Genomic DNA, 12,134 nt, shown 5'->3' on the forward strand with positions numbered 1-12,134 from the left:
GTCAACTAAATCAATAGACAGAATATGAATGAATGTAAGATCTTATAAAGTAAAAATCACATTTGCATACCATCATAAGTATTAAATCGATGATATATTCAGATAAGAAATTGAGAAGACCGACCAGCTTAACTTGTAATACAAAGTCCAACATCTACAGGCATTTAATACAACCTTGTAGGAGAATGGAGCGGATAGGAAGTAGCAAACCTAGCTTGCCCCATATCTTATGCTACCCAGATAAGTACATCAAGCACATATTTGTTTCTTCTGCAGTCCACTTAGGCTGAGGCGCCTGCATATACATTTCTAGCTGATTATGGCCAAGTAGCAGCCAATTATCTAGCAGTAATGCATGTTTTCAAGTGACATAATCCAACCTGCTTATAAAAAGGAACTAGCATGAGACACACTCTCTTGCTCCCCCTCTCCCAGCCTGTCTTTAACTAGATAAAAAGGGGCTATTCTTTTGCCAAAGCATCCTTAAATAGTTAAATCTTTACCATCATTTTCCTTCATTAAGTTGGCACATGAACTCAGAGTAACTTTATGCAAATTTGTAGCTGTAAGAGAATTTTTATTAGGTCAATCAAATGAGCCCGAAATTAACCTTAATGATCCCACAACCCTATTTCTGATGAATGCTCAGACCTCAACAAAAATCAAGACCATCAAGTAGGCACATGATGGCTTCCAAATCATTAGAAATGTCATTTAACCATAAAATTTGTAATCAGTGGTTTTCTGCTGCCAACTTCTAGAATGTCTAAATCTCTCTCTCAAATATTTTTGCATGTTCTTTTAATTATATCATCTCTCCTTCTTTCTCTTATTTCTTTCCTTGTCAGCCCAAATGCTTTCTAAATTAAGAAGACATGGTATAACATTGCCTCAAACATGAGCAATAGATTTCCTACATCTACTAATTCCTCCATTAATTTGTCTTCCCATGTAATTGGAGTTTTTCTATGCTGGCATTGTTCTAATTAACAAGTAAACATACTTCTACCCAAGTCATTTAAAGTTTTGGACCAGAAAGTATATTGTATATAGATAAAATTGATCCAGACATAGACTATGCTTGAGAGCAAACATATGCCTTATATGGGTATAAAATTGTACTACATACAAGATATCACCTATACTTCACTAGTTCCTTTGTCCACTGTCAACAATTCGACATAAACCTTCTTGACATTCTTATTCATACCAACATTCACTAGGGGTGGCAAATCTTGACCCTACTCGATAACCCGACACAATAACCTAGCTTTTAATCGGGTTTGGATTTAGTCTAATCAGGTTCGGGTCATAAATGGGTCAGCCTGCCTAACTCGATTATTAATCGAGTCGTGTTCGGGTTTATACCTATGACCCATTTGACCTATTTAACCAGTTTAAGTAAATCAGTCGGGTCAACCCGACACACACGCACATGCGCACATGCACGTGCACGCACACACGCGCGTGCGCACACGCACACACACACACACACACACACACACACACACACACATATATATATATATATATATATTCTAATTTCTAACCTAACCCTAATACCCTAAAGTCAAGTGAGAAAAAGCGACGTCGCCCCTTCCCTTACCCCTTCCCTTACCCATGCCCGCAGCCCTATCATACTTTGCCGTCGCGCCTTCCCTCCTCACTCCTCACACCGAGTAAGACTGTCGGATTCTCCTTTCTCCTCACTCCTCACACTGCCAATCTCCTCACTCCTCACTCCTCACGCCGCCCGAGCTCCTCAAGCCGCCGATTCTCCTCACGTCGATCGCCCACCGGATCTCCTCACGCCGATCGCCCGTCAGATCTCCCCCTCACGCCACCCGAGCTCCTCACGCCGTCAGATCTCCTCATGTCGATCGCCTGTTGGATCTCCCTCTCACTCATGCCGTCGGGTCTCCTCACACCGCCGGACACCCCAGCTCCTCACGCCGTCGTCACCTCACGCCATTGGATCTTCTCAAGTATGATCTTCTCAAAAACTACAAGTTTCACTTGATGATTAGTTTAATTGTTTGTTATGATCTATCTAAGTAGTCTTTACAAGCATTACCTAAAGGTATATTGGAAAGAGTTGTTTGGCTTTAACTAATTTACTACTCTTCCAACTGTTATTATCTGGCATCCATGTCTAGCTGATGTAAGAACCGAAAAAAAAGGGGTTGAGAGAAGAGAGTGCACGTGCTCTGTAGGCATTCGAACACGGGAGTTCGAACTCGCCCGACCGCGTTCGAACGCCATGCGTTCTTTGTATTTGCGAATCTGATGCAGACGTTCGCAAAGGCGTTCGAACGCGACCCCACCTGGGTTCGAACGCGACTTACAGGAATTTTATTTTAATGAAAATAAATAACTAATGCAATAATAAAAGATCTTAACTAAATGTATCACGTGGATTTTGCATAAAATGGGTGGAGTTTTCAACATCTAATATATTAAAAACAGAGAGGCCTAGCAGGTTTCGAGCTTAGGACTTCTTGCTCTGATACCATATTTAACTCTTCAATAACTCTAAGTGTTTAGCTTACAGATAAAAGTCATTTCAATTCTTTATATTCTAATAATGAGAAAAAAGTAGATTCAGTTAATTTATTTATTTAAATCCAAAAGAGACAGCATATATTAAAGTCACATATTCCGATAATGTAGTTTCACCTCTTGTAGGTTCATACCAAAGATAAAAGGCCAAATTATTTCACCTTGTCAAGCAAGACGCAGCAATCATTGATCATGTATCGGCTAGGGAGATTGTCGGTTGCATCAACAACTATGTCATATCTTTTGTCATTTCAGTAGTATTGGAAAACTGTATCTATGGAAAGAGCACAAGCATTTCAAACATGTCACTGGTTAGAAACACATGTTTCTCCAAGGATACCTTCTAACAATATCCAAGGCATTCATTGCCTGCAAAGCTTCTTGGTGCTCCACCACATTAATAGAGGAATTAATCCTGAGGTTAATAAATATGTTAGCGAGAATCCACAGCAAGTGTTATTAATGAATCAAAGTATTTTTCTAAATGACAGATAAGAGTACCACAGGCCACTTATATTCATAAGAAGCTCTACATTGTGTTAAAACAGAATTACTTACGCACGACAAGAAGCAGCTGCAGACTTCACTTTTGACTGGCCAACATATGCCTCTGTGTGGATGATCTAAATCAGAAGAAAAAGTAGAATTGAGTTGTTATTACTTTCTTAGAGTATGTCAAGAATGTCTAGATTACTGCTGGATGTTTCCAAGAAGGATTAATTCCCAAATTAATTACATTAATGGAAAGGATAATCAGTGGAAAATATTGATCTTCTAAAGTTACTAAGAGATAAAGCAAAAATAGGATATTGACCTATAAATCCAAATGTGAAACAGGGACATTCAAAAATCAAAATCAAATTGCAATTAAACTTGTCTAATGTTAAATCATTTAATGACAGAGATTAACCAACAAAGAATAGACTGATTTGAATTTGATAGATATATACTAAGATGTGGGTTGACCATGCAAAGATCCAACCTTCTGCAAAGTGCAAACATTGCCTAATTAATTAGCTCCTCATCATTTGAAATTGCCTTCATTTTGAATGTCATAAGAAACTTCAATAATAATTACTAAGTTACGAATTGGCAATCAACAACCAGCGCTTTAGGTTTAATAAGCAATTGCAATCTTAAATTACTGGAAAAATGGCACCATTACAATATTTTTCTTCAAATAATTCTTACTCTGTGACAGCCAAGACAAGTTGACAGCAACAAGAAATGCAACTGTTCTAAAATCACAGTTGCACAGTTCAAAACGGATAAAAGTTTGACATCATAAAGGACAAGAATCTTTATGTTGAATATATAGTCAAAAGGGATAAAAGCAATATAGATAAAACATTCTCGAAGCTAGATATTACATTTTGATAATCAGTGGACCCTGCACTACGGGACATTGAAAATGTTAACTGTCCAGGAATGGCCACTATCTAAGTGATTTGTGCAATAAATCAGGCACCAGCTGAATATCTTTCAGCATGTTAAACTTAATACATTGCCTATAATATTGTCTGAACCATGGTTCTAAGTTCAGCCGCCCTGAAAAATGATAAATATCAGCCTTATCAATTGTATCACCAGTTGAATCAGCCATTCCCTCACCAAATAAATTTTTTTAATTATGTAAAATCCTAAAACCTTTCATAAAATGCAGAAAAATCCTAAAAATTTTAAGTGATAGAAATATGCAAATTACTGAAGAACTATGAATTATGACAGTGATATAGGGCTGCTGGATTCCTCCTATTCTCTCCTTGCTGCTGCTGCAGAAAAGATAGAGGCTGCTGCAGCAGCAAGGAGAGTGGGAGAGAAGGGCATGGAGGTCTGCAACAAGGAGAGAGGGAGAGAAGGGCATGAAGGGCTGCAACAGCAGAAAGGAGAGAGAGAGAGAGAGAGAGAGAGAGAGAGAAGAAAAAGAACTAACCAAAGAAGATAAAGAGAGGAAAAAGGCCTCAACTTGCCTAAAACTACTTGCTGGAGGTCGAGATCGCCAAGCATCCCCTTGCCGAAGGTCGTTGTCGCTAGATCAAGAGAGAGTGGACGTGTCCGGGGAGAGATCATAGGAGAGAAGAGAGCGTGGGAGAAAGGTAAAACCGTACGGGACATCAATTAGGGTTTCAGATCCGATTTGAAAATACCAGATTGGACCTGATTGCTTAAAACCGAGTTTTGGCTGAAACTGCAGTCCATACACACAAGTTTAGCTGAAATGGTCAATCCCTGCTCAAAAACCAACCTAGTTACTGGCTTTGGCCAATCCCAACTGGCTGAAACTCAGAACCATGGTTTGAACTAAGAGATTGATTTCTGACTTATGAACCCATTATGGTACTGACCAATTTTAATGAGATAAAAATTGGTCAGCACAAAAAGAATGTACACAAAAGATCTTTTAGAAAAAAAGGAAAATATCATAACCTAAAAAGCTGATTATATTATATCACTCCTACAACAATCGTGTTAAATCTTGATGGTCTACATGTTTATTGAGAACAATGTTTTGAGAGGCGGCCGCAGGTGGCAGGAAGTCACCCCACTGCCTAGCGCCAAGGCAGAAGGCGAGCGACAAGGCAAGTGACAAGGCGGTTTAGCATTTTTATATTAAAAAATTAAAAATAATTAGATATGATATAATATATATTGTATGTAAATTTTATTAGACTAACTAATATTAATCAGATTAAATTATGCTTTTAAATTCACACTATTTGTCACTTATATAGAGAAATTTGCAGTATAAGGCAAGCTCAGTTAATTAGTAAAAAGATGAGGACATTTTCTCCTAAAAATAGGTGTACTAGGACAAAGCTAGTGCTTAGGCCAGCTGCCACTAATCACTTCACATCAATCACTCTATGATCTACATCACCTTTCTCCTAAATCAGCTGCCATCTCCTTTGCCTAAACCAGCTATCATCCTGGCCTACGAAAACTAGTTGCCATCCCCTTTTCCTACACCGCTTCTCCTTTCCTTTTCCCTTCCCCCTTCCCCCTCCCCTTTCCAGCCCACAAACAAATGTAGTACTTCATATCATTCTTCTTTGAGCGGTGTTGTTCGAGTTCGTCGTCGTCGCCGCTGCCAATACAGCTTATTGCCATTGCTCAAGAGAGGAGGGAGAAGAGGAAGAGAGCTTGATTGGGTTAGGGCAAAGTGCAATTTTTTTTATATATTAAGTCACTCACTAACTCACTATCTATTGGATAGTCCAACCCAATACCATATTGCCCAACCTGCTATAACAATTAAGCGGGCTCTGCAGGCCGCCAAACGATAAGGCGGCCTGCCAAAAGACAAATGGCAACCTGCCCACCATTTGCAGGTCGCCAAGGCAGCTGACTTGGCCGCCATAAAAAACACTGATTAAGAATCAAGTGTTACATGATTATCATAAAGGATATACCAAATTAACACTTGAATAACAGCTATAACCCAGGAGGAATTAATAATGTTGCCATCTTCATCTATAGCAATCCCAACCGTTGATTTCATGAAGTTGATCATCTTGAGACTCTATATAAGCTACCTAAACTAATCTTTGATGCAAAAGAATACATGTTATCATTATTAGACTGAGAAAAGCACCATTACAAAAGACAAGTATGATGTAAATTATGTAAAGCAGCTAGCATATAAGAAAAAAGATGATAGGTCACGGAACAATTCCTTTAAGATCTGAATTTATTGCAGGAAGCGGTCCGCGCAACCGAAGAAAAATATTCACCAACTATTCTCCCGTAGTCAAAAAATTATGAAACTGAGTGGAATCGATCTGTAACTCTCTGATCTACGTTCTTCATATTTACGCCCTTCGCAGATTCGAACTGCAACTGGGACGAAAATACGATATGATGCGGATGAAGGTGGTGGTGTCAGGTGAAGTGAAAGTTAGGGTTATGGATGATAATAGAGATGAGGGTGGATGGGTGATGTTGTTTAAGGGATAAAGACGAAGGGGAAGAAGTGGTCGAGATCCCAAAAAAATAGGGAGGACTCGACAAGCGAGAGAGATTAGAAGTTATGAGAGACCTTGCCGATGGTAGAAGTGGTAGGTTGGTGAAGAGGGAGGGAGATTAGGGTAGAGAGAATAGAGAGAAGATAGGAAGCAGGAAACCAACAATCTAATAGCATAATAATTTTGGCTGCCATCCACACTTTTATAGAGGCTAACCAACAAGCTCTAATAACAATAATTAACCCTAATCCTAGTGGAATCCCGTCGATCGCGTTCGAACGCGCCCAATCGCGTTCGAATGCACAAAAAGCGTTCTATATCGATGCGAACGCGATGCAGGCGTTCGAACACGCCCGACCGTGTTCGAACGCGCATTTTGGGTTCTCTGTTTTTGCGAACCTGATGCAATAATTAACCCTAATCCTAGTGGAATCCCGTCGATCGCGTTCGAACGCGCCCGATCGCGTTCGAATGCACAAAAAACGTTCTATGTCGATGCGAACGCGATGCAGGCGTTCGAACACGCCCGACCGTGTTCGAACGCGCATTTTGCGTTCTCTGTTTTTGCGAACCTGATGCAGGCGTTCGCAAGGACGTTCGAACGCGACCCCTTCCGCGTTCGAACACGACCTATAGGAATTTTATTTTAATGAAAATAAACAACTAATGCAATAGAAAAAGACTCTAACAAGATGTATCATAAGACAATAAGAGCACCATATCTATCTTAACGAAATAAAATCATATCTCATTCCTCCAAAATAACAGTATTAACTTGGAATAGAGTCTAATGGCTCAAATGGAAACTAACATAAGGAATTGCATCATTCCTGGTTTATTGTGATTATTATCAAGCTTGTGTTTTAATAGAAATGAACAATCAACATGGAAATAGTTATGTTTAGTTCATAAGTAGAAAGAACAAGGAGGAATGAATGCATTCAGAGTGGTAAAGAAAGTACAGCATATTTATACCTGTCGATGTAGGTTATTGAGCTCAACAACATCGTTATCAACAATGCCTAAGCAACCTATAACAAGGAAGGCCAAAACAAATATTCACACACACTTCATTGGTTAAGTGAAATACAAAGTGTCAACCAATGCAAAATAACAATTTTCAAGACTTAGTTAATTCCAAGATACGGGCAAATAGATATTGCAAACAGATCATTTTTCAAGGATAGAAACTGACTGACTTACAGAATTGATTTCTAATTGAGAGGAAAAACAATACCAACACCACAAGAAGCAAGATACATCGCTACAGGTGACCCAAGACCTCCAGCTCCAACCACCAAGATTGAGGACCGTGAGAGTTTTAGTTGCCCTACATGGTAAAGAATAATAAAAATTAGCTTTCTACATGAAGCGAAAGAGGCTACATTGCTATGATGTACCTACTCATAATGCAAATAAAATTCTTGCAAAACTGAGACTAGTATCTTGATGAACCAAGACGATACTGATGAGCATTCAGGAAATATAGATGTGCACACTTTTATCTGACACATCTAATGACAGAAATTCTAAAGAGGAGGGCCCTTGGATAGAAAGTAAGTTCTTTTTATGTCTCAGAATAACTCGAGATATAGACTACACGAGTAGCATGCTTATTTGAGGTACTGATGGATTATGAGCTTCTTAAATAACCTTTAGCATAGCAACATCATTACATTGACAACCACGAGGATGCAAAAAGAAATTTCTAACTATGATGAATTGCAAATTGGATGATTGTTTAGGAGTCGGCAATATACAAGATCTAAAGTTCTAAACTCTTTCAAGGATTGCTTCCATATAATTCTGTCGCAAGGTAGTTGGTGACTTGGTTCTAATGGTCCTAATCAGATTGAGAAATAATGCATAATTGCATATACATATAATGTCACAGTAGATCATTAGGTCAACAGGGTCCCAATTGTTGGAAAAAGAAGCATAAATTTAGAAAAGCATGATTATGAATTTTCAAAAGAGAAGTCAATACGTGAAAAAAGACTACTATAAAAGGGCAAGAATATGAATTTATATTTTTAATGTATATATACTCCTATATAACACCTGATTGGATAACCTACCTAACACATATACATGTATTTATACTTATTCTTAACGAGAGAGGCCTAGAGTTTGTCCTCTCGTTTCATGGTGTTAGAGTCCATGGTGGGATTCCATCCTCGTCCATTTTTAGAGTAGTATCTTCTTGAGCACGATAAGTTGCCCCGTGGCCTTTAGATCAAGCTATCGAGGTCGACAACGATGAAGACAACAGAGACAGTTGAGGAGCTTGCTTCCTCCTACGTGATCTCCAGCAAAGCTCACTTAGCTAACTATCAAATTAGTGGAGATCCTCAACAATCTCAACCCCACTACTCTAGTTCACCCGCTCTCATCTTCTTGATCAAATCTTCTTCTCTGGCAAACTAGTCCTCAACCTCTCTTATTTTCTACAAACACATATAGAGCACCTTTCTGATATTACATGTTATTCTTCTAATGTTCACACCTTTCTGATAATTCTTCACGCAGATCATGAGCCTAGTTCTTGTCAGGAGATTGTAGTCCATTCTGAGTAGCAGCATACTATGAATGAAGAGTTTCAGACTTTTACACACACTCAGATATGGGATTGTTTTTTTCTCTACCAAGTGGCATCGAATATGTTAGCTATAAATGGGTTTATAAAATCAAGAAGCGACAAGTAGCACTAGTCATCTTGATGGTCGACTGCATAGTGCTTGTCAAATCAATCCATGTTTATTGCAATTGCTTAGACACTTGGGTCTTGGTTAACAGTATAAGCTATGAAGTACATGGAATAGAGCTTCATTTATATGCTATGTCACATAAGTACAGTAACAAGTTTATCGTACAGCTTTGTTCTTGTCACAAGATCTCCTTTTCTCTCTTATTATCCCTCCTCCCTAACTAAGCTAGCCTGCCAAAGGCAAGGAATGGTGCAGGGAGGGTTTTCTACTTTCCTATCCCACTCCAACACAACAACCACCAATGCCACAATGTTTCGAGCCTATATTATTTAATGGGTAATATCTTACTTCTGATTTTTCATTTTTCTGACCATTTATGGGCTTAATACATGTTTTTATTGTTCGAATCTGTTTGGGATTAGGGGGCTTCATCAGGGACCATATCTCTACCTCTTCTTTCTCTTGTATCAAGCTTTGATATTCTTTGTTGTATCTAATACTCAAATACTTCCAAACTTCTATGAGTGGCAATAGGCTTTTCTCTAACAAAAAAGAAAAACATGTCACACGCTATGCCAACCTTCATAACAGTCAGCATCACCCTACTACAGCAATCCTTTCATGTGTCAGAATGGCATGGCACAGGCCAACTTAACACAGAACATCCACTAAAGATTAAAGACAATGTAAATGAAAAAGAGAAGACAAGTTGATGCGGACAACGTTTTGCATCACAAGTACCAGCAATAGTTATAAAGCACCTGCTTTGCAAAATGAATTCGTTACAGCAGCAAAAAGAAGTTTAAAACAACTCTATTCATCAACAGGGTTGCTCTTCTTTTAGCAAACTTTACAACCAACAAGTGATGAAAGAATATACACAGTTTGAAATTTTACCTGAAAGTCAGAGATCAAGATAGAATATTTAGCTTTGGTATTGTTGACCAAAATTAAAGAAGGCAGTGAAATATCATGGCTCTTGGGTTTGCCGTATTAGACCGAAAACCATCTCGATTGGAGCTCTTCTCAAAGTTGGAGACAAAATCTCACATGGCCAATTTGTTTTAGCTTTCAATACATGGATCTTATCTTCATAAGTATAAACTGATGAGGGCTAACGAAAGAATACATTATTCTTTAGCTTCTTAAAAGATTGTACAAGCTACTCCCTCTATATATAAGGAAGTCTTGGAGATAAGTAGAAATGAAAAAATATGTAGTGGAAACTGAAAAGATTAAAAAAAAAAAAACTCTAGTTTTTAGATTTTGTCCCTAATGCACAATCAAGTATATCTATGAATTACATAGATAATGTTGAGGCTTTCTCTTTCAAGAGTTAATTCCAAGTAGACAAACTATATTACAAATCACCTATATGGTCGGTAGTCCTGTCTAACTCCTAGATGTTTTATATATATAAAACAGAAAAGAAACAAGACCCCATAATCTTTATTCAGAGGAACAGAAACACTTCCATTGGCTGATTATTATCTTACTTACTAGGTTAAATTACATAGTATCAATTAACAACTAACAGTATAGTAGACTAGCAATCTCAAAACATCACTTTGATTTACACCAACCAGCTCATTTCCAGATATCATTATATGTTGTTTTGCTATATTCAATTGAGAGGTAGATGAGCTTTTGACAAGGATAATATGATTGTCTTTCAAAAACACAATTTTGCAGCTTAAGAATATTGTGCCACATCAAAATTATCCTCAAAATCTGCTAAGGTCCAACAATAAACATATTTCAGTAACCAACTAACCATGGCATCCCTACACAAGGTGTCAACCTTACAATTAATAAATCACAAGTATCATTTCTTTGATCAAATCTCGTCCCATTACAATGCTACAGTCCTCCGTTTCAGCTTTTATAAAATGTTCATGCCTGTCTATTTTTCAAACGCATGCTATGAGTGGTCATTGTATTTCAGTTAACCTGAGTTAAATGGCCCCTGAACACGTACAACATCTTCATCCAACAAGGAAAAATCTGCATGCCAGTCCTAGTTTCTTCCTAAACAAATAATTGCACGCTTCTATTGATCAGGGATGAGCCAACTATACTAGTCTCTCATTATTTTTTGTTTTATTTGGAATTCCATTCCAAATCAAACATATATACATCAAGAAATTAGGAAAGAAACAAGTCAACAAGAGTCAGACCTTCGACCCCAAAATCTGGGAGCAGGAGATGGCGGCTGTATCTATAGACCATTTCCTGAGTCAAGCCATTACTTAACGCCCCATTGACCAAAGAACCGAACGTAGTGGGACACGAAGAGCTCGTATTCTCCTCGGGTTCCGCTATGGCAGCAGAGCTCTTGAGCTGGGCCTCGAGCAGATTGATGTGGTTCTCCAGCTCCTCTTTCTGAGCCTTCAGCCTTTTGATTTCTTCGAGAGTGGAATCCGCTGAGGCTCCACTGACCCTGCTTGGCTCCATTTGAACCAGTCGAGGGTTTGGAGAGGTGAGGAACAAGGTGGCGTACGAGGTCGGAGGGTTTTGCGCGTTGATTGCTATACTCGAGCTTCGTCCAACAGTCGGATAAATCCTCGAGCCGCCAAAGAGAGGAGGAGGAACCGGACCTAGGAGCCCTGAATAGATGGCGCCGCCGTCCTCGGCGTCGGTGCTCCCTTGCCTTAATTCGGATGGAATAGGTGCTAATCCTTTCCCATCGAGATCAAATTTTGACTATTTTAAGTCTGCCCTTGTACACGTCTAGTTCACTTTAAAATTAGATAATTATGTAATTATACTTTCACCCATTAAACTACTAATCTTATCACTTTCAACTCCCTCACTTTTTTTACAAGCCGTAGTAACTAGGGGTGAAAACGGATAGGATACCGATCAGATAGTGTTTAATTCATATCTGGATCTATATTTTTAGTCC

General features: G+C 38.6%; 1 protein-coding gene across 1 annotated transcript in view; it reads right to left on the reverse strand.

The window, feature by feature from the left end:
• Positions 1-11,921, reverse strand: part of LOC140797645 (adenylyltransferase and sulfurtransferase MOCS3-2) — a 46,954-nt gene extending 35,033 nt beyond the window's left edge. The window contains exons 1-6 of the mRNA XM_073151253.1: positions 11,407-11,921; positions 7,759-7,851; positions 7,497-7,552; positions 3,118-3,182; positions 2,900-2,974; positions 2,721-2,799 (exon numbers count right to left, since the gene is read on the reverse strand). Of these exons, the coding sequence (XP_073007354.1) occupies positions 2,721-2,799; positions 2,900-2,974; positions 3,118-3,182; positions 7,497-7,552; positions 7,759-7,851; positions 11,407-11,683 (645 nt within the window). The 5' untranslated portion in view covers positions 11,684-11,921. The remainder of the gene's footprint in view (positions 1-2,720; positions 2,800-2,899; positions 2,975-3,117; positions 3,183-7,496; positions 7,553-7,758; positions 7,852-11,406) is intronic.
• Between the last annotated feature and the right edge of the window lie 213 nt (positions 11,922-12,134).

This window comes from Typha latifolia, chromosome 11 (assembly GCF_019914945.1).
Source record: "Typha latifolia isolate L0001 chromosome 11, TyphaL0001v2, whole genome shotgun sequence".
Classification (NCBI taxonomy): Eukaryota; Viridiplantae; Streptophyta; class Magnoliopsida; order Poales; family Typhaceae; genus Typha; species Typha latifolia.